Genomic DNA, 23,223 nt, shown 5'->3' on the forward strand with positions numbered 1-23,223 from the left:
CTATTTTACTTTTTTTTTTTTGGACAGTACCAGAGGATTTCATGGGAAAATTAAATCAAACATTAGCTAAAGTTATAATAGTTCTGGTTCAACTTAATTTAACTCTGGGAATGGACAGTAGGGTGTGCTAATAGCTTAATGGTCATTTGTTAGGTACAGTTCTCTGTTGCTGGTTTATTAAGATGACAGCAATCAGATATTTGAATAAGAGTTCCCTAAATCAAGCACAAAGTGATATTGACCTATCTTGATTAGTTTAGTGTAAAGCTTTGAGCTGTGCATATCTCCAAACTCAGCCAAAAAAAGTTTCTTCAAACTCTAGTTTAGAACAGAAAGTGATTTATGTATGCACTTGCTCTTGACCCGTTTAAAGGCCTAACTTAACTTGCTGAGTATGGATGTACCTATTCTTAGGTAAATATTACATAAAGCTGAGATAAATGCACCTCCTCTCCAGCACATTCTTGGCTCATGAGATATGAGGGTAAGCGCATGTGAATTTATAGAAAATAAAACAAGGGCAAATTTTTTTCACAGCCGTCTTTTTTAAAGTTACATCTCATTCAGTCAATATTTCTGGGATACTCTTCATCTTGAAACTGCGGGACTTGAAGTTAAAAGACAAATTTAGAGAGTTAATAAGGTCGTATTCTTTAAAGTAGTGGCGGTTCTTCACATGTGTAATATGTTTACTTACCCTGAGGATATTTGGAGCTATTAAGGGCAAACAATATATTTGAAGCCTTTCTATTTCTTTGTTGTGCCTTTAATGAGCTTTAAATTGCCTATCTGTGTATTCAAACTGGGTTAACCGAGTTAAGCTCAGCATTGGCTACCTAAATTACCTATTGTTAGTAACAGCATGTTTACTGAAGCTTTTGGTGGGAGTCCTACTTAGGAAAAGACTAAGTAGAGAAGCTCCATAGCTACACAAATGTAATAAAAAAGGCCAGAGTATACTAAAAAATGTCCAAAGTGGTGCTAATTTTATTATTTTGCAGGAGCTCGGATCGGGCAGAAACATTTTGCAGGGCAGCAAGAACATCCACTGAAACCAAAAGCCACATTCAGTTATCTGCAGCAGAAAAAGTAATGATAAAGTGCTTTTTTTTTCATATTCAAGTAATTCATGTATGGGGGAATAGAAAAGCTGACTCGCAGGGACAAAACCTCCTCTGCCTCTTTATGGAGCAGACTAATGCCTGTTTTTTTGTAATTCCTCATTGACAGTTTAGTTGCTATTCACTGCACACCCAAAGGTTGTCACGTCTCTGAGAAAAGTGAGGGGGAAAATAAAAACATCCCCTGTAGACAGTTTGTTCCCCAGCTTGACCAATTACATGTCTGGATCATAGAAAATGCAGGAAAAGCTGTTTAATACTCTTTCTTCTTGGCTTCTCTCTGCGGAGTCAGCATAATTAAGAATTATTTCTCTGTCTCTGCTTGTCATACTGAACATCTTTGCTCTGTTGTGAGAAGTAGGGTTCTTACAGTTCAGATATAATATATAATTCCAACATGCTGTGACAGAATATTCCTTAAATGTGTTATTACCCTAATGTCCTTTAGTTAATCTTTTTAGAGTTGCTTCTTAGATAAAATACACGCATAGCTTGAAACAGTCCACCGTGTTACATAGAGATCCACTCAAAGAGTCTGAAAAATAAAAGATGGATGGATGGATGGATGGATGGATGGATGGATGGATGGATGGATGGATGGATGGATGGATGGATGGATGGATGGATGGATGGATGGATGGATGGATGGATGGATGGATGGATGGATGGATCAAAATAATTTGTTTTTGTCCTACATGTGTCAAGAGTAAAGAGTAACTTTAATAGAAATCAGCTTTAAATCTCACACTTTATTCGTCGATATCATCTTTCCCTTAAAACTCTTAAATATCTTTGACAAATATCAGAAAGAAATCCAATAATTTGCAACATGTTTATGATACAAACTTTATACACTAGTATGCAAGTGTTTGAAATGTCTCACAAAATGGCCATCTCTCTCAGCAACACCATGTCGGAGTTTAATAATGTGATATTCTCAAGCTAAACAGAGGGATAGTACTATATCAAATTCCAACTATAGGCCAGATGAATAAGTAATGATATTCAGAACAAAATATCAAATCTGAGAGCAGCAGCCTGGAGTGACTGTGAGGAGATCCCAGAACAAAGGACTGGTGCTGTGCAGCAGACACGGCTCAATAATCTGAACTGTCCATGGTGCTGGAAGAAAATCTACAAAAGAAAAAAACTGAGGTTTCTGAGGGAGCTGGTATAATTTGAAAATCATACCAGACTTTGGGAATGGGTTTTCAAACACCACCGATGTTTATATACAATCATACTCAAAGAAATAAAATAAAAAAATGGTGAAGAGGTATTTTATTTCAGGGACTCATACAGTAGACTGCTAGTAGACGCACAAGGAGCTATGCTTTCAAGCCTCATTTTCTATTAAAAATATTGATTTTTCTCTTACAGAAAATAAAAGCATAACATTAAAGATTAGAATAAACCAGAGCAATAAAAAGTTTTAATTAATCTTCTTTTTATATAGAAATATGGGCTTATTGATAAGTAGAGTAATTTATATTGAAAAAGCATATTAGTCTAAGAAACAAGGATATTCCATATTTGATAGACTACATATTATGATTTGATAGACTGCATTTCATGGCCATGATCATTAATATGTGTGTACCATATGTGGACAGAAAAAATACACAATAATTACCAAGCTGTACAACCAATCCATGTGGTAAACATTTTTTAAGTTGTTTAATGTATTATTAGGCCACCATGGGAAAAGACTGGTTGAATAGCATCAAATGTCCAATCTTTTATGGCATAGTTAGTGTACATACACTTTCCACACAGCTAGCTTAGTTTTGAGTTCTGCTACATTTCCTCAGGTATTTAAAATCTTGTTTATACTGAGCTTCTTTAACAGACCACCGCACCCTGATAACTATCAGCAACACATTATCAGAATTATCAGAGGTTGAAAAAGTTAATCTGATACTATTAAAAAAAGCATTTATTTCTTACTCCTCTTTACCATCTCCTGTTTCCTCCGCAGACAGTAATTTCTTGCTGGGTAATGCCCAGGGCCACCGTGGCTACCCCATCGTTTACTGCTCTGATGGGTTCTGCGAACTGACAGGCTACACCCGTACTGAGGTGATGCAGAAAAACTGCACCTGCCGCTTCTTGCATGGTGCTGACACCTGCGAACATGTGGCCCAGCAGATAGAGAAGGCTCTGGAAGGACGAGAGGAATACCAGGCCGAGGTCCACTTTTACAACAAAAATGGTGAGTGCAAAAAAAACCAAAACAGTTCTTAATATTTGCTGTAAAAAAAAAAAAGCTATTTTTTTCATTTTGGAAAGCGCTTATTCTGAATTGTTGAGGTATTTCTCATGTCTGGCTAATTGAAAGACAGTTATAAAGAAATTAGCATTTGTTCAGCTCTTGTCATTTGGATTTCTGGATTCGGTATTGATTTTAAAATACCTGTGGATCAGGTAAGAGCACCATAGCTTTAGTTAATGTATTTCTTTCTTTTATTACATTGTTCAAGCAGGATTTTTTCCAGCATCTCAAAGATTAAACTTATTTGTAGGTTAAACCTGACCGTTTCAGTTGAATTAGAAATGCAGACAGCGATTCTTTTGGAGAGTTGCATTCTTGTTGATATTCATTATTACAAATACAAACAAATCAGATGTTGAGAAAATGAGAATCAGCAGAACACTCTGATTAACAAATCTTTAACCTGTACTGGAAGAAGCGCATTAAGATGTGTGGTGTGAATAAGAGAGCCTCGACTTGTTTCCTGCATGCTGATTGCGCTTTCTGAAAGACATCACAGAACAATGTGTTTCTACTCCATATGAAATGAACCCCCTCCCTGCTGACATTTTGCTAATCCCTCAGGAAGCTGAAACATACTGTCATACATGAGCAGAGAGCCCATGCCATAGTCGTCTTTAAGCCTAAATGATTGGCGCAAAGGATTATATGTGTTCAACAGAAACCTGCAGCCTCAAAATGTGTGAAGTAATAGGTTAGAAATTATCCACTGTTGCTAAACAACAACACAATTTCTGCTGTTTTCTTTTTTCATACATACGTTTTCTTTTTTCATACATACGTCAAGTACACTAAAAGAGATGATGAAAAACATTGACGATGCAGCAGAGCATCATTTCTGCACATCTGCTAATGAAAAAACTGGATACTGATGAGGTATGATGTCTTTAGAATAGACTACAATAAAACAGAATAGAATGCAATAGAGTAGAATAGAATAAAATCGAATAGAATATTATATAATATGATAGAAAAATCCTTCATTGTCCCACGTGAGGAAGCGTAGGTGTATCATATGCCATTAGAGGAACATTTGACAAAATATTAAAAAAACATCAGACACGGGGCACTCAGAAATGAGCAACAAAGTTGGTTGATTTTGTATTTATCAAATATTATGCATAAAAAGGAGTAATGGGTAAACTAAAAATAACAGCAGGGATGTGTCACTTTGTGCACGATTCTTCAAAACATGTCAGGAAAAGTCTCAAGTTTTGTTGACCTCGTGCCATCTTCATTTTTCTTAAAGCAAATATAAGTAACACTAAGTAAGTAACTTGAATCTACATGAAGTAAAGTTTTAGTTTTAACCTTTTGCAGCTTTTGTTCTCCTTCCAAAATAACTTTTTATTCTCTGAACTAATTAAAGAAGCAACACTTTTCTTAGTGAGAGCAGAGAGCAAAGGAAAGGTGGGGAAGTGGCCACTCTGTTAAGAGATACTCTCAAGTTTAAAAAGGTATTTCTGAGCAAAAATGACTCCTAATTATTTGGCTCACCAGGTAAAGAGCTTGGTTCAAACCATGATTATTAATATTTACAGGCCTCCTAAGTGTAAAACCAACCTTTTCAGTGATTTTATAAGCCTCTTATTTGTGATAAGTGTTGATTATGACTATATAATTATTAACACATTGATGATCCTGAAGACAGAGGTGCAATAGAACTAAGAGAGTAACCAATTTATTAAACATCAAATGAACACATAGGGACATATTTTGGACGTGATCATGACTAAGGGTCGAAACATTTTTAAAGTGTCTGTAACTGACGTTGTCCTACATCAAACGTAACTTTCTGTTATTTTTGTAAGCGGGATTTCCACTGATTCAGATAGCGATCATAGAAAAAAACACTTCTTTAAGGATGGTGATACTAACACCTTCAACCAGATTTATTCCTCTACCTCCACTTTGACCGCTAACTGTAGATGAGCTGCTAGATAACTTCCAACATAAATATCAGTCATTGACAAGAAAAAGTCTGTGGTAAAAAAAAAAAAGGAGTATGAAAAAGCTGATTGCAAATGGCGAAAGTTTCACTCCTGATTCACTCTATCTGTAAAGAGAGACTTTACAGGTATAATTTACAATTGAAAGATAATATTTCTTCTCAGAGATCATTAGCAAAAACATTGACAATGTTTATGCCTCATTTACCACAGTCAACAGCCTAACAAATCCTCCTCTAATTGTAGCATCTGTACTCAACTCTACTATCAAACTGATATTTTTCTTACAAAAAAGACACGAAAGATAACAGGGACAGTCTGTGCTACATGTCAAGTGCAGTAACAAAGTTTGTCTTCAACAAGAACTGATCTCATTAAATCCAGATTTCACCAAATAAAAGAAAAAAACTTAGAAGAAAATAAACACCAACTAAGCTCTTCCTCCTGTTGTCTAGATCTTTATCCCACAGCTTTCCTTACTAATGCTCTGCCTGTCATAATGTCTAAATTGACTCAAATAATAAACAGATTTTTTCTGTCAGGTGTTTTCCCCCAGGACCTAAAAACAGTTGTTATCAAACCGCTGTAAAAAAAAAAAAAAAAAAAAAAGTTGGATAAGCTGCTTCTGCAGAACTGCATATTCATCTCAAATCTCCCCTTCAGCAGTTGTGTTTTAACAGCTTTACACCCTCCTAACAATGACAAAGCACTTTGACATCTTCCAGTCAGGCTTCCATGCTCACCGCAGTACGTAGGCTGTGCTTATAAAGGAGTTCAATGATGTTCCTATTAAAGCAGACTGTGGAAGAACCCAGTGCTGGTGATTTGAACCTTAGTGCAATAAGACCACCCCAATTTTTTTAGGGGACCTTGAAAACTGGATCGGCCTTTCTGGTACAGCACGTGCAGTTGTCTTGCTACTGAAATCTTTTATACAAATACATTTGCCTTGTCTAAAATTTGTCAAAAGCAAAAAAAAGAAAATGTTTATTTTTATTACTTAGATTACTCAATGCATTTTTATTTTTTTGTAGCTACAATATTTAGCTGCCTCTTTGTCACGTAATGATAATATTTCCACTAGGACAATAAACAGCATCATGTGAGACAGCAATCATTGATATAAAGCTCTGCAGTTAAATTGGATTTTACTTCTATATTAAAGTAAAGGTTAAATTACTACATAGTTGATTTTTGAAACTGTATCCAGGCTCTCATATGTGCAGATGCTCTAATTAGAAGGATTACCATTACATCTGTCTCTGTCTATTCCTTGACATGTTTGCAGATGCTTACCTTAGCTGTAGGATTTTCCAAATGACTGACAGTTCTGGGATAGCAGGAGCTGGATTCTTCAAGCATTAAAAAGAGGAGCCTTTCTATAAGCTGGATGGTAAAAGAATGGGATATTTAGTTTGAAATTAGGGGGAGTAAAGTCCCAGTTGGAAACTAAAAGTTAAAGATTTCTAGGTATTAGCAAGTTCAGCTTCCATTATTTTCATAATATATGTTACATTTAAAGATTTATTCAACTTGCAGCAAACGTCTACACACTGCAGATTTAAGTTTGAAGAATAAACAAGACAAAAGGCACCAGAATAACAAAAAATAGACGTTGGATGAGTTGTTAAAGTTACTATCCTGATGTTTCTTGCCATGCATTTTTCTTTAATAGCTTTTTTAATAAGCTGAAATGTAAAGAAATCAAGGGCAATTAATTTTAAATACACTCTAATCTTTTCCACTCAGTATACTGTGTGTATTGGGTGAATGGTGTCATATATACAGTCTGACACTGTGTCAGATAGCTTGAGCTACTTTTTCCACATCATCGCTGTCTTTCTTCTTGCTCCACTTTTCATAACTAGGATTCATTAGTTGAGGTTTGGATAAAGGTTTATTGTTTTATGCAGAACTGTGTGTCTCCCCCATGTTGTCAATAAAAGTTAGGTTTTTAATCAGAACCACCATACAGTTTGAGCCACCATCAGCACATCATCTGCATTGGACAGCATGAAATGAAGATTGTCATTGGGTAATTGGTGTGACATTTGAGTAGTACTGAGTAGTAATTGTCGAAACACAATTCTGTTTGCACTGTTTGAAGATTTTTCTGGAATCACTAATAACACAAATAATAACACACAGCTGGACATGAGAATTTAGGAAATGGGTATTTGTTGTCAATGGAAAAAAATACTTCTCTATTGAGAAAGATTAACAATGGTATCTTTAATCTTAGAAATATAAGTACACAAAAATAAAGTTTGTAAAAAAAAAAATAAAGATATGCAAAAAAAAAGAAATATCAGCTAAATATTTCAAATTTGTTGTTGTTACCTTTGCGAAGGAGGTTATGTTTTTAGGAGGGTTTGTTTTTTCTGTCACCAACATGGTGCCCCACGAGCACCAAGGGGCCCTCAGGGACCACATGGCATCCCTGAGCATCCTCTGAAAACACTACAACTCAACAGTGGACTAAGTTTGAAAATGTATTTTTTGCTGTTGCTCTTATTTTTTTTTTTAAATCAATTTATAGAGCATTTCATTACAGTATATCAATCATTTAGAACAGGGGTCTTCAAAGTTTTCCAGGCCAAGAACCCCCAAACTGATTTGAAGATGGAGCTGGGACCCCCTAATTATATATATTGTATGAAATTGTGTTTTATTTATCTGGTCCTATAGTCACTCTATTACAGATGAAGTTGCTAATGTAACGAAAGTAATTTCGCCCTGGGATTATTAAAGTATTTCTGATTCTGATTCCTCGTTGATGTTGCAATGATGATTGAAAAACCTCTTCTGCCTCCATTTATCTGTTTACTACAGTGTGTTGAATTCATTTTAATGTGTATTTAAAAACATTTTAATTAGTAGAAAAACATTGCATCAACCGAAACTTTTGTGACCCCCTGATCTGTTGATGGATCTGACCTCGTTTTTTTTTCATCCTTTTAGATATACCTGTCATTTAAGAGGCCAAGACATGCAGGCTAATATCTTAATTGAAAATTGCCTCTTAATCTATGTGTTTAGTACGAACAAAAACTAAAAGAAATGTCATATGCTGCAATACAATTAATAAAAGCTTCACCTTATTCTCCGACTTGGGAAAACAGATACTTGCACTAAATGAATCTTTCTGATTGTGCTTTAGGTGCGGCCTTCTGGTGTCTGTTGGACATTGTGCCCATAAAAAATGAAAAGGGCGAAATGGTTCTCTTCCTCTTCTCATTCAAGGACATCAGTGACACCTATGGAAAGGGACACCACAGCAGCAGGAGGGAGGGTGAGCTACAAAACAAATCTGTTAACTCACTACATGATTTATGAGTGCGCGTCTGCTTTTCTATTCTCTGTTCACTCCTGTTATTCATTGTCAGATCCTCCACTGCACTTTTGTTTGGTCTGGATTTCCTTCACTGATCTCACCGTTTCCAAAAAAGATTTGATTCGGGCACTCAGGGTCCTTAGAAATCTGAGCCCATCTGCTACACATAGTGAGCATGGTGCCAGGGGTTACAGCATTTTGTTAAGATGCCAACCAGGGAATGTTAAACTGATGCTGGAGGTTTTATCAATGAGCGATAACAGAAAAACAAAAAGTAATTCTCCTCATGGGTTTAATTTTTATTTCAAACACATTGCCACTTTCAGAAGACAACGGGTGCAGGAGGAAGAGCAGCTCTCACTTCCGGGTGGCTCGGAAACACAGACGTACCATGTTGTACCAGCTGACGAGCCGCTTCTCAAGAGGGGGTAAAGAAGACGTCAACCTAAGTGGGGTGAGAAGACATTTATTTATTCACTTTTCAGCCAGTTTTAAAAGTTTGTGGCATTCATTGACGGAGGGTTTATAATATTAGAGGAGTATTTTGCAGTAAACAAAAATTCACTTTTCAACTTTTATGTTCTTCAAAAGGGTTCAAGCAAAGACTTGCTCCTGTTAGTGGAAGCTACTTGTAGACTATTTATGCATAAATATACTGTATCAACTAAAGAAAATAAGTTTTATTAACATTACATTATTTCACCAATGAATAAAGTTACTTAATTTAAGCTTTTAGTTTTTTTTGTGACCTAGATTATGTGTCTACAACAAAAGGTGATAGTTTTAAAGGTCACCATCAGGGTTATTTTTGTTAGCTAAAACTAAAATAAAGAATTCAAGCTAAAATGGAGAAAACTTTTTTGTAAACTGAAATAAATAAAAACTATATTTAAAAGGAAGAAAAACATACAATACTCTGACCTTTTTAAATTCTGTACCTAAAAATCCCCAAAGTATGAAGAAACTAAAACGAGTTGTAGAACGTATCGAGACTAAAAGTAAGCTAAGTATTATAAAAGAATAAAAAAAATACCTGGCCAAATTATAAAAACTTACAGAATTAGAGAAAAATATAGGAACAACTATATTCAACTTAACTAGAATGAAACATGCAAAACTTTTGTAACCTTGGTATACAAGAAGGTCCATAGAAGAGCACAAAATGCACTTTAGGCTTTAATGTAAATGAGAAAATGTAATAAAATAAAATGACCTGCATCCAATGCAGGCTTGTCATCATTTAAACACCTCTAGTCCATCAAATAGAACTATTAGGATCATTATAACACGACAAAAAAAGAAAACTCCTGAAATATGTAGTAGCAAATAAGTCTATGTCCAACTATGGAAACATTATGCATTTTTAAAGCTGCTACAAATGAAGTATGACTGTTTATGGAGTAGGCTAACCTCAATCCCAAATTTATCTAATTTAGGAATAGTGAAAGATTTGGACTGCTGTACTTCATTGTCCTTTCAAGTGTGAATCTTTCTCAGGAAGCTGTTTATTGTGACAAAAATGATAACACATACGGTCTAAAAAGAGATTTTTATGATAAAGCCTTCTATCCTCCTCTATCAGAAGTTGTATTCATAGAATTTCTCAATCTAAAAAAAGGAGCAGCTTTTTCTAGGAAATAATCTAACATGGTATGTTCCTCAAAATGTGCCTTTTCACCAAAAAGGCTTTAAGAAATTGTAAAAATCTTGAGTGCAAAAGTGATTCAAACTCAAACATATAACCTATACTTTTTTTAAAGCTCCTAATTCCAGCAACTATAGTTACTTAATGGGCCTACTTTTTATTCTAAGCCACACCTGGAATGATGCGTATTAACCGATCAAGTAGTTTTTACTTGACAGAATCAAACCCGTTTCTCCAAAAACCTATAAATCAACTTAAATGATAAAAAAAATGGTAAAAACAGAAGATCAATTGTAATAACACTGCAATAAGAATTACAATAATCTGTTTTATAAAAGCCTGTTAGAAAAACAGGTCTTCATTTGCCTTTTAGAAGAATAAGCATAGTAAGCTTTAACATGAACCCATCGCAGATGAAGTCTCAAATGCGAAATTAGTCTAATTTCAATTTCTTGTATTCAGGATCTTATCCTACATTTACAACAACTAATTAAAGTTACTACGGTATTTTATTTCCCTTTGGAAATCAATTAACCTGAAATGCAGTTGATGGGTGGAATCGTTTAAAAAGGTTTATTAAGAGATAATTCAGTGTTGCTGGAAAGGAGCTGGTTGCAATCAGTGTGGGGAGGAGAGCTGGGTTAGAAGCAGAGAACAACTACATGGTGTTGAGGATGTATTGAGTAAAAGCCACTGAACCTCTCAGAAACCAGGAGGCAGGAGGCTCTGATGACTAATCCTAGTAGGTCTTTATGGATGATTCATATTATAGATTGCCTGATCTCTTGTTGATTTACCTTAGACAACAAGAGATCTCTTGTCTCTTGTTGCCTAAGGCTAGCAGAAGGAGTCTGAAGGTCATGCACAGGGAATCAGTTTTCAGGGTAGAGGTTTCCAAACGGACTAGTGAGAGAGAGTGATCGAGAATCCAGTCAAGAAAATCAGTAACAGAAGGTGCCTAACCAGGCAAAGGTATACATGAGAACAGAGGAGTTTAAAACTAAGATCCTGGATGTTCTACTCACACAAATGGCTTTCATTAATCGGGCGATTACCCACTGGGAGAGCCATGCACACACCGTGCTCCTATAGGAGGTAATTTAACAGTTTTATTTAGGTAGAGGAGAAGAGAACCATATAAGAAAGGAAACACTAAGGGGTATGATACCCCTTTTAAATCAAGATGGTATTTTTATAAACAGGCTATGCTGAATCCCTCTATGGCTATCCCCGAAACATTTCACTTCTTGCTGTCTGACAAGCAAATAACTAAGATTTCTCTTCTTTTTTCCTCACATGCGATATCCGCTATGAATAGCCTGGAGGCCAGCCTCTAAAACGAGAGAAAAAGCAACATGAAATAGTCATGCTCAACCATCGTTGAATAGTGCCAGCAGAAGCCATTAAAAGATCAACAGAGAAGCATAGATATAAAGCCAATATACAAAGCTGCCTCCCAAGATGCTGATGTGTTGTTGTTGTTTTTTTTGTCAGTTATGTTTCAGTTTGAATGAAAATAGCTGTTTCTAACTGACAAGTAACTCAGTGGGATTTCATGCTTGTCAGTTAACCAGAAGAAAGGGACTCCGGACTTGTAGAAATATCCAACTTGCTATTTTCCTCACCAAATACTTTAAAATGCAGGAGATGAAGCTGAATTGCAAGATTTTAAACAGCAGCATCTTAGAAGAGGAAGAATGACGCAAAGGTTGTTGAAATAGAACAAGTCAATTTTCTCCAATCCAGCTCAGCAGCTTCCGGGATAACTCAGGTTAGCTTCTCTGTTACCCAGTGTGAATGTCCCTGAAGTGGCTACATTGAAAGTTGCATGTCCATATGTCTTTTTTGTCTCTTTCTTCAAAATCTAATAGCTGTTAGATGCTCTTCCTCATCTCTTTGCTTGATCTGTTTTATTTTTGAAAAGTCTTCAAGTCTGAAACAAAGGTGGTATGGATTGTGTAGCTCATTAGAAATGCCTTCAAAATGAAACTTCATATGTGGACTAAAAAAAAAATGTGTTTAGAGATAAGATAGTGGAAGATCAGTATTTTAGTTACAGTCTATTCAAATCTGTTAACATGCTGTGTTATTTAGTGTTTGCATAAGTGTGTGCATCTTTGAGAAGAGTTGCCTAGTCTACCTTGTAGAAGTTCTCTTGTTAAAGTCAGTCTCTTGTTCATTTAGAGGTAGTGCTTGTCTCTGAGTGCTGAAAATAAAATGTTTCCTTATTTATTAAAAATTTTATTGGAACTATTTATTAAACATCTAAAATAAGCCTCATTACATAGTTAACCCCAATCCGATGATGGGGTTGTATCCAGGGTTGCCTAAAAGAAAATGCTTGTTTTCATTTAACATTTAAATCAACAAAAATACTGTTAAGACATTTAAAAAAGCAGGTCAAAAATTATGAAGAACATTTGATGAACAAATTATTGAAAAACATTTATCTAATATCATTTTTTTACCTTAAGATAACCCTCCATTTCAATAAGAACACAGATAACTTTAAAAGAGACATAACCCTAACCTTCCTTTCCCCCAAAAAATATCTTACTTTTGAACTAAACTCTGCTATCTGACACTCTGAGCGATAAAGCTCAGCCATGTATGAAATTACCAAGCCCTTTAATTGTAATAAGTTTCCTCTTGAATGACCACAGTTCTTTTTTTTGTCATTTTATGGTGTTTCATTACAGACTTTTGAGGGACCTATTACTGCCTGTACTGGAGTCTGTCTGTCAAAGATTACCCCCAACATCAGTGTATCGTTTTCACTTGAGCTGCTGCTTTTCTCAATGATCAGCGGACAGCACACACAAGAGAGGGTGTTGACATTTAAATTGTCAGTATCCGCAAAATGTTGCTGCTTTATTATCCATCTGATTATCATTTATGGTTCCCCATCCCCATCCCATCGTGACCATCTGGATGTTATGTTATTCATTTATTCATTTGTACAAAGGCCCTTATTGCGTTTTGAATAATTAACAAATCAATCTTGAAATTCAAGTGCCCATCATTAGATTTTCACTCTCACCAAGCAAATGTTCTCTTTACTTGAAATACTTTTGTGTGGTTCTACACTTGCTTTAGGGATTTACATCTAGTTCAACTGGTTGTTAAAAGAAGTCATTGTATTTCAATCACTGCAGCAGGCAGCTCTAGATCCAGTGTAAAATGACAGAAGCTTCCAAAGGCATTAGGGCTGCTGCTAAAAGAACTTAAAAGCTGCAGTTTAAGTGAAGTGTTAGCAAGCACTACTGTTCTATATACAACTGTTGCAAAACTTTTCTATTATTTTAACTTTTAATTTATTTCATCTTGCTATAATAAGAACCCTATTTTGATCACCAGAATAAACGAAACCCATTTCTCCTTTTTGAGTAACTGGAAAAGTTAAAATACTTAAGATAAAGCATTGTCTCTTATCTCAAAAACATAAAAAAAAATATATGATTTTGTGTTCTAGGGCAACAGAAATGTTGATGAATATAAGTTCTTTATTTTCTGCCCCGTTTGCAGATTAAATTGTGAAACATGCTCTCAATGTCAACTGATACGAACTTCTCCCTCCTTGTCTAGAGTTTTCTTCTTCAAATGACACTTCTTTGGTCTTGTTGTATGATTGGATTATAATTTTTAAAGGCGAGATATTTTAGAATAAATAATTTGGATATAGATACTGTAGCTGCTGTCTTTTCATATGAGTGAAGTATAACCACATTTTGTTTTAAAAATTCTTAATTCCACTCAAACAATTTCCCTTTGTAAAACCCTTTTATGTCTGTATTTTCAGCAACATTTTTTGCTTGCACTGTTCAGCAAACCATAGTTTAACCCTGAGCGTTGACCTTTCTAGCACTGGCTATGCCAGATGCTGTAGGTGTTGTTATATCTATATTTAATGCATATACAATACGTATTTAAGGATGCATATTTAATGACCCTTATTATAATAAAATTCATCATAAAAAAGAGAAAACACCCTAAAATGTACAGGCTGTTTTCTTGAATTCTTGGTTCATTCAGGTAAATGACTGGACCAGCAACAGACAGCTCACCCACACTATATGTTTAGTTTTTAATCATCTCTTTCACAGAAAATCTGGTTTATCCAGAGCTTGACTGTCTGTGATTCATCAAGATTAACTGTATAAACAATGGAAAAACAGACAAATACACTATAAAACTTTTCTAGATGTACATAATTTGCATATACATTTAAATTTAACAATAATATATTCTGTAAGAAAAACTATGGCCTACTGCTTTTAGGTATTTTGGTCCAAAAGCTGATGAAAACTGGAACTCAGAGTAGTTTACAAGTGTTTGGAATACATGCGGTTCAGGAGGTGAGATCTGTTTCTGTTTGTTTTCTGTTGTTGTTTTGTAATTTTTGTTTCTTAAATAGATATTTACCAAACAATAAACTATTTCAAAGAATTGGAGACGACTCTACAGTATGATAATTCAGTATAATGTTGCCTGCTTATCTTATTTTAAGGTGAAGCTTAAGGTGAAGTTATTTCTTTTCATGCAAATTGAAAAAGGTTCATAAATTCCACACTGTGGTTAAAAGAGCTATTGTTCAACATAGAATATTCAATCTCCTTTTGGTGTTTTAGATTTTAAACATTTACACCCAAACTGATGCTCAGTAAATCAAAAATCTGTGGTAGTCTTTAATACCAATGGCTTAAAACTATCGGTGAACTATTATTTTATTACTACCGTCTTTATTAATAGCAACAAATAATTTGATCTTACAGACAATGGTGGACAGGCCCTCTGTACCAGAGTACAAGGTGGCTGCAGTGCAGAAGTCCCGCTTCATCCTGCTCCACTACAGCGTATCAAAGGCTCTTTGGGACTGGCTCATCCTGCTTGCTACCTTCTATGTAGCTGTCACTGTACCCTACAACGTCAGCTTCTCTCCACATGATGACTCCATCCCTGCTTCTCGCTCCACCATCGTCTGTGACATCTTGGTGGAAATGCTCTTCATTATTGGTAAGAACTGATATAAAGAAAAGCAGTTGGAAAATTTCACAATTTCTCTTGAGATTCTAAGACAGACAACCAGTTGTGGTCACTTGAAAAATGGCCGAGCGCAAGCTCAGGAGGTTAATGTAGAGGGATCCATTGAACATAAAGTGTTTGTCGTTTAATAGTCATAGGACCACATCTGTGAGACTATAAAGGGAAAATCTCTGTTTCAGTTTTCCTCATCATTGCTTTGAATTTTTTAGACATCATACTGAACTTTCGTACCACCTATGTGAGCCAGTCGGGTCAGGTGGTGTATGAGGCACGCTCTATCTGCATTCACTATGTCACCACTTGGTTCTTTGTGGACCTTGTTGCTGCCTTGCCCTTTGACCTACTCTATGCCTTCAACATCACAGTGGTGAGCATTACAGTAGCATTTCTATTACATGTCTGCAGAACGTGTTACTATCTTTCTATGGCACATTTTGCTAAAAAATATGATAAAGTCAGAAGATAGTTGGAAGAGGGACTTATATTCTGAAAGTTTTGTCCTCTGTTTAGACCTCTTTAGTCCACCTGCTGAAGACGGTTCGTCTTCTGCGTCTCCTTCGACTTCTTCAGAAGCTTGACCGATACTCTCAGTACAGCGCCATGGTCCTGACCTTGCTGATGTCTGTGTTTGCCCTGCTGGCGCACTGGATGGCCTGCATCTGGTACATGATTGGTCGCAAAGAATTACTAACCAATGAAACCTGGCAAATAGGTGAGTCTGGGGAGCAAAATACGAAATGATAAACAATAAATGTTATTTTTTGGTGTATTTAATCCCTTTTCTCCTTCTCGAAATTCATCAGATACAACAAAACATTCCTTAAAATCAGTTAATATCTGTTGTGCATCTGTTTTGCTATAAATAGCTATGCCACCTGCTTGGTTGTGATGTGGCTGTATACACCAACTGTCTGATTAGAAACATATACAAAACCTAAAAACAAAACAGTACAGGAATCTTTTTTGTAGAACTCTGCTAAAAAAAAAAAAAAAACTGCAAGCTTTATAATATTTTTTTAACATTTTATATTACTTACAAAACCACCTGTATATTTTTGTGCTATCAAACCTTTTTTCCATCTACAGTAATTGTTCTTTTCAATATATCATCTTTCTCAATAGATGAAAGACACCATTACTTTGTCAGTTGACACGTTTAAATGAAAATCCGCCTTTGTAGTTTACAATTTAAAATATTAGGCAGAGATGAGGACTAAACTTGCATCTTAAAGTCAAGTTGTAATTTGTTAAGACCAAGATGTCTGATTTGAATTTAACTCTAAAGCCTCAGAAGCAGCATTCTTATAAAAAAAAGGTCACCATAATCTAAGACCCATAAAAATCTCGCAGAAACAAGGCCCTTTTTTACTCCAAAAGAAAAACATGTCTTATTACGAAAGAAGTCCAGCTTAACTTTTAATTTCTTAACAAGTTTATCAATAAAAGGTTTGAAAGTGAGGTAGCCATCAATTAAAATTCCAAGGTATTTATATTCCAAGTAGCTCATAGGCATGAGGAGAATTATCTTAAATAACTCTTAGGTCATATTTTGGCAATCAAATGTAATGAGTATATCAGGAAATGCATAAATGTTGATGGTTAGTGTTTTTTTTAGTGTTTAAGCCCTTAGTGAAATATAGTGTGTTTTAGCTTTATAAACATTAGCTCAACACATGTCAGTTAGTGGTCACCTTTAGCTTCTTGTTAGATCCCTCCTCCAAGTGTAAAAGCCAGGAATGTGCCTCTCCACACTGTTAGTATTTCCTAAGATTAATAAACTGATAGTGTTATTTAGAGAAAACTAAAACTGTGTCTCTGGTTTGGGAGAAAGGGGTGAGGGTGGGAGTAAAGGGGTCAAGCGTGCTTACCTGGGCTTTGCAATTATTTGGCGAGAGCTTTAGCCGGGTACAGGTGGTTCGAAACTGGGACTGTCTATGGAGATCGGGGACTTCTGGTCACCATGCTTTACACAACAGTGAACATATTAAAGAATAATAATAATAAACTATAAGAACTCTTAGTGTTTAGCTGGAAAATATTTCCATAACTTAGCCATGATTGTAACCTCTGTTTATCTCTGTTTTAGTAAGGTGAAATGTCTCCAAAGCTCAGGAAAGCCTAGCCTAGGCTGTGTTGCTGGGTGATTCTGTGGCCTGAAGGCCTAACAAGAAGACTTTTGTCCTTTTTGGTCTTCTGGTTCTAGATGTAGTCTGAGTCACCCCTGGAGACTCAGAGAGAATATTACAGTCTGTTTCACAGCAGTCTACGTTTTAACTAGACTCTAGGACTACTTAACTTGAGCAGGGGTTAAGGAATCAACTAAATTTAGCTATGTTGTTTTGTTCTCCCTGATGTGACCTTACTGGAGAGCCACAGCAAAAGAGGATGGGGTCTGTGAGTAGATGCATTTTGTCCCCCAACTGCTTCAAGAGCTTGCAAAGAACCAGCATGGACATTTGTCCCCAATGAGAAAGTTAATGTTACGGTTCATGGCATACCAAAGCCATCCAGTTTTAAAAGCCAGCCTGGTATTACTGTTCATGTTGTTAATTTGGAAAATACTCGCATAAAAAAGCTGGCAAATATATTTGTTTTGCTCAGCATACTTTTATAAACATCATACACTTAACTGACCAACATGCATAGAGGGGAATATCTTTCTAAAAATGTTTTAATCTGCTCTAAAGGATGGCTCCATGAACTGGGCAAACGTCTGGAGACTCCATACATCAACAGTACAGTGGGCGGCCCGACGGTCCGAAGCTCCTACATCGCTGCTCTCTACTTCACCCTCAGCAGCCTAACCAGTGTGGGCTTCGGTAATGTCTGTGCCAACACCGACGCTGAGAAGATATTCTCCATCTGCACCATGCTCATCGGTGGTAGGTTTGACATCAGGTCGTCTCCGTCTCTTTCTAGCAGTGCAACATAGCTCTATCTCTGTTTGGCATGGCAGTCTAATAAATTTAGAAGGGCGTTGGGGGGTTAAGACAAACAGCTTGGCAGGGTTTGGAAATGACACACAATCAGTCATATTTTAGAAAAATATTATTTTAGCTGAGTTAGCAACGATACATAAAACAGCCCAGAGGGTTGTATTTGGTTTATTAACTGCCTGCAAGACTGGTGATTTAAACAAAGCAGGAATTTTGTGTTATAATCCTATCGATGAATGAGCCAGTAAATGTTCTAAAGTTAAAATGAAAATGTTTGCAGATATATAAATTGACTAACTTATTTGGAGTACAAAAAATACTTTTGGGATAACAGTTTTATCCCATATCATTGAACTTGGTACATTACTTATCAGAATCCAGAGAAAACATATGAAAGGATGCCAACAGAAGAACTTGGTTACTGTGTGAGTAAATCAGGTATTGTAGAATAGTATGAGGTTCATATAAAGGGCAGGAAGGCAGCGTTGAGTTGTGATGTAAAAAGGATCTCTCTTTTAAAATTAGAGATTACTTTCAGGAAAAAATCCAACTAACCTAAATAATGAGTGTTAATTAGTTAGTTAAAGCAAAAATAATCAGTCAATAAATTTAACTTTCGTTGTATATTGTTAATAATTGGTTAATTTAGTTTTAATGTCTTAAACATTTAGTTTATATTTCTTTACATTTTGGCAGGTCTAAGCACCTAAAACATCATACATACATACAGGGAAAGAAAGAAGGCACAGAGACAATAATTTAGTTACTCGGAGGAGAATAGGAAGGAGACTGCGGAGTTTACAATCTCCACCCCACTCTGCAGTCTTCAGCTTTCTCCTTGCTATTTATTGAAGAAGGGGATTCCCTAATTACATCAGCTGAGGTTTAACTAAAGAGAAAGGGAAACAAAACGATCTTACTTTAAACCTCAGCACATATGTTAAAACAAAGCATGTGGTTGTTTTACAATTGAATTGTTCCAAGAACACATGTTTAGAAGAAACATGTGATAGAGGCTGTTCAGGTCTCTTTTACAACCCAGCATGAGATAGAGGATGTTCAGGCCTCCTTCACAACCCGTCCATTGCATGACCTTAAGCAAGAGTTAATAAAAGATGAATCACACATTATACATCATAATAGTTCATTAGAACACAACCCATGAAACACAAACAAAGTATAAATAAAATATTTCTAACACATTTTTAAGTAGTTTAAAGATGGTTCCATAATAGGTTTCTAAATTGATACAGCTAAAGATTTTGTTTCACATTATCAATGTTGGCTACTAGGATAGCCACATCTGAAGAGAGCTGTGGACAGGGAATGTCCACAAGTGAATCAAATAGCTAGCAAACAGCTCCCTGCAAAGCTGAATGACATGCCAATGAGGGAATTTATTCTGGTGTGTTTCAGACGAGATGCATGTAAAGGCTGCAGGAAAGGATCAATAGATGGCAGGATTAGAGCACCCCAGTTTGAGGGCATGTTGTTGTTTTTATTTTTATCTTTGTTGTTGTATTCACACATGATGTTGTAACCTTTTTTTACACTGGAAAAACAATCTAGAAATAAGTAAAAATTTCTTAAATTAAGTGTATTTACCCTTAATTTGAGTAGGTAAATGAGATAGTTTGCCAATGGAATGAGTATGTTTACTCTTAAAATAAGACAATTAGATAATATGCACTTAAAATAAGACAAACCAATTCTGTTTTTTTTTAATCTAAGTGTAAATTGTCTTGTTCCATTGCCAAAATGTCTCTTTTACCTCTTCAATCCAAGAACAAATGCATCTTATTTTAAGAAAAAATGACTTATCTAGATTTGATTTTTTTCCAGTGTATTTTTTTTACATTTTAATATGTTATACATCAAAGTTGGTTTTGTTCATGGTATAACTGCACGTGATACAATTGCTTATCAAGAAATCCTGTTTTTTACATCACAAAATCCTTTCACCAAAACAATGGTGTGTATAATTTGTGCAACTGGTTTATTTTTATTATTCAATTTGCTAAATTGCTAGAGCCAGAAAGTATGTTTTTCTTCATGATTAGTTGTGTATGAAATAGAAAAGAATAAGCCAAAGGTAAATAAACAAAACAAAAGCAAAAAAAACCCTGATCATTCAGTGGGGAAGGTGTTTTTTCTTTTTGGCCTTGTCTTTTTATTTCTGTGCCTGTTTTCTAAAAAATATTTTAGGTGATGTTTGGTATTTATAAATGCTGAAAGTACATTTTTTAATGCAGTAGCTTACATTAAGTCATTGGACTAAGGAAGACGCTAATTTCCACCTAATTTGTTTACCTATTCGTGTATCTCAGCCTGGCCTCATTCATTACTGTCTATTGTGCTCTTTGCCTCCATCTGCCACAGCTCTGATGCACGCTGTTGTCTTTGGTAATGTGACGGCTATAATCCAGCGCATGTACTCACGCCGTTCTCTCTACCACACGCGAATGAACGACATGAAGGACTTCATTCGTGTTCACCGTCTGCCCCAGCAGCTTAAACAGCGGATGCTGGAGTACTTCCAGACCACATGGTCCGTCAACAACGGCATAGATGCCAACGAGGTAGGATTCTCTTTTGATTTTGTGAGATGGTGTCCTTAAATGACTTCAAGAAAAGAATCTAATTTTTTTTCTTTCTTTTTTTTGTGAAATCCCTTCCTAACTATTTCACCCATGATTTAAAATATTGCAACAACTCTGGACCTTATTGCAATAAATGTCCCCAGCTCCTCCATGACTTCCCAGATGAGCTCCGGGCCGACATCGCCATGCATTTGAATAAGGACATCCTTCAGCTGCCAGTTTTTAAGGGGGCCAGCCGTGGCTGTCTGCGCTCACTCTCCCTTCACATTAAAACCTCTTTCTGTGTACCTGGGGAGTACCTGATCCGTCAGGGTGATGCTCTGCATGCCAATTACTTTGTCTGCTCTGGTTCCCTAGAAGTGCTGAAGGACAACATGGTGCTGGCTATTTTAGGTCTGTTTGACACCAAATCTATGAAGAATTTTATTTTAATTTAGAAGTTTCAAATAAGAGCAGGACATTTATTGTTAATGCTTTGTATTTTAGGAAAAGGGGATTTGATCGGATCTGATCTGCCTGGAACAGACCAGGTGATAAAGACAGATGCAGATGTGAAGGCTCTCACCTACTGTGATCTCCAGTACATAAGCATTCGTGGTTTGAGAGAGGTGCTGGAGCTCTACCCTGAGTATGGCAGCGTGTTTACCACCGACATCCACAACAACCTGACCTACAACCTACGTGAAGGCAGCCAGGATGAGGTACTGATTTACACTAACTGAGCACAATTTATGTTTCAAATTGCCAGTTTTAGCCCTTACTTTTACGGAACCCCTGCAACTGAAAAATCATCCTCTATGTCTCACAGAGTAACACACTTATAATAGTAATGGTGATCATATTTGAGTGTCCTTCATCATAAGTTTGACTTCGGTCCTGAAATCTCTTCTTTGGCTCCAAGGTTTGACATTAGCTTTTTATCCTAACCAACCACCGTGGCCAGGGGTTTTCCTAGGTTACAACCCACTCAGCATCTTTCTACTAAACAGAATTTTGCAGAGAAGGCAAAAATTTGTTTTTAATAAAAAATAAAAAAAAAATAAACTGGAACAAATCTAATGAGAATCAATTGTTTCAGTTTTTTATTAACCAAGCAAAAAAAAAAAAAAAGTAGAACAAAACTGTCCATTTAATTTGTTTTAAAACATTGTTGCATATAGTAATATACTTGAAAAGTTATGGACGGATTTTAATGACATTTTTATCAGATCACATTTTATACATAAACAGGTCAAAAAGGATGCATGTTGAGGTTGCATGGCCAACAATTAGACAGTGCATCTTCAACTGGTGATGGTGCAGTATGTTCTGAGCAGGACCCTGATCCAATAGTCTGGATCAGATCTCAACACCCCTATTTATTCTTATTTTTATCCCCTTTAATGTAAAAAAACAAGCCTCCTTAGATTAAGTTTCTTATGTTGCACATGCGTTCCCTCCATTTAAAAATTATTCTAAAGTTTTAACTTTAGATCAAGCCATACATTGTTGTTACCCTCTATTCCTTGTGGGCTTGAAGGGGGGTTATTTTCAATTGATTGGCATATTTTAGGCATAATCATGCTTCTAATGCTTTGCAGCAAGTTTCACAATTTTCTTTTTTATTACAACTAATAAAATAGCTGACAGAAAACATGACCCCTTGTATTGTTTGTCTCAATATAGAGACATTATAAATAAACACATTAAGAGTGTGAAACACCCACAAACAAACACACTGCATACGCACTTCGTAAGATAGGATGCAGGATATTTTAAATGACAGAATTTTGCCCCCTAAGGTGCCTTTGTCACTTTTACGTGACTCTTTTTCTGCCACAGCTACCAAAGTCCAATTACCATGAGTGGGTGCCACTGTCAGGCAGGCATATTGTTTCCCCAAAGCCCAGCAGGATGGCACAACACACAGCCAGGATGTGGCTCCCATTACTGTCCATACAGTATATACTATACCAACAGTTATTTAAAAAAGCCTACATAAGTACAAGAACCTGCATCAATTTACATCATAAAAGCTTACACTGTCCATTGCAAGACATTGCAACATAAGCGTAATGTAATCCTCTAATAATAAAACCTCTAATAAACCAGACAAATGACCTATAATTCAGCCTGACGGCTGGTTTACAAGGTTTAGTGTAAATCTGTGAGTCGCTGGAAACTTTTGCAGCACACTGGACAGTCTATAAGGTGTTAAGACAAGATAGTGGCTGTCAAAGTCCCCTTTGTGGACTTCTGTTTAAGTTTCTTTGTAAGTTCTCAGTTACACTTTGATTTAAGTTATTCTGTGTTTTATTGATCATTGGTTTCTTTTCCATTTTGA

The 23,223-nt window shown here is 35.9% G+C and overlaps 1 protein-coding gene across 1 annotated transcript in view; it reads left to right on the forward strand.

Moving 5' to 3' along the window:
* The first annotated feature begins 3,105 nt into the window (after positions 1 to 3,105).
* Positions 3,106 to 23,223, forward strand: part of kcnh4b (potassium voltage-gated channel, subfamily H (eag-related), member 4b) — a 45,310-nt gene continuing 25,192 nt past the window's right edge. Inside the window, exons 1-10 of the mRNA XM_038298732.1 lie at positions 3,106 to 3,333; positions 8,503 to 8,634; positions 9,003 to 9,130; positions 15,094 to 15,334; positions 15,574 to 15,731; positions 15,875 to 16,076; positions 18,052 to 18,246; positions 20,680 to 20,879; positions 21,044 to 21,293; positions 21,387 to 21,601. Of these exons, the coding sequence (XP_038154660.1) occupies positions 3,204 to 3,333; positions 8,503 to 8,634; positions 9,003 to 9,130; positions 15,094 to 15,334; positions 15,574 to 15,731; positions 15,875 to 16,076; positions 18,052 to 18,246; positions 20,680 to 20,879; positions 21,044 to 21,293; positions 21,387 to 21,601 (1,851 nt within the window). The 5' untranslated portion in view covers positions 3,106 to 3,203. The remainder of the gene's footprint in view (positions 3,334 to 8,502; positions 8,635 to 9,002; positions 9,131 to 15,093; positions 15,335 to 15,573; positions 15,732 to 15,874; positions 16,077 to 18,051; positions 18,247 to 20,679; positions 20,880 to 21,043; positions 21,294 to 21,386; positions 21,602 to 23,223) is intronic.

Source organism: Cyprinodon tularosa, unplaced genomic scaffold, assembly GCF_016077235.1.
Source record: "Cyprinodon tularosa strain WSP-4 unplaced genomic scaffold, ASM1607723v1 ctg413, whole genome shotgun sequence".
Classification (NCBI taxonomy): domain Eukaryota; kingdom Metazoa; phylum Chordata; class Actinopteri; order Cyprinodontiformes; family Cyprinodontidae; genus Cyprinodon; species Cyprinodon tularosa.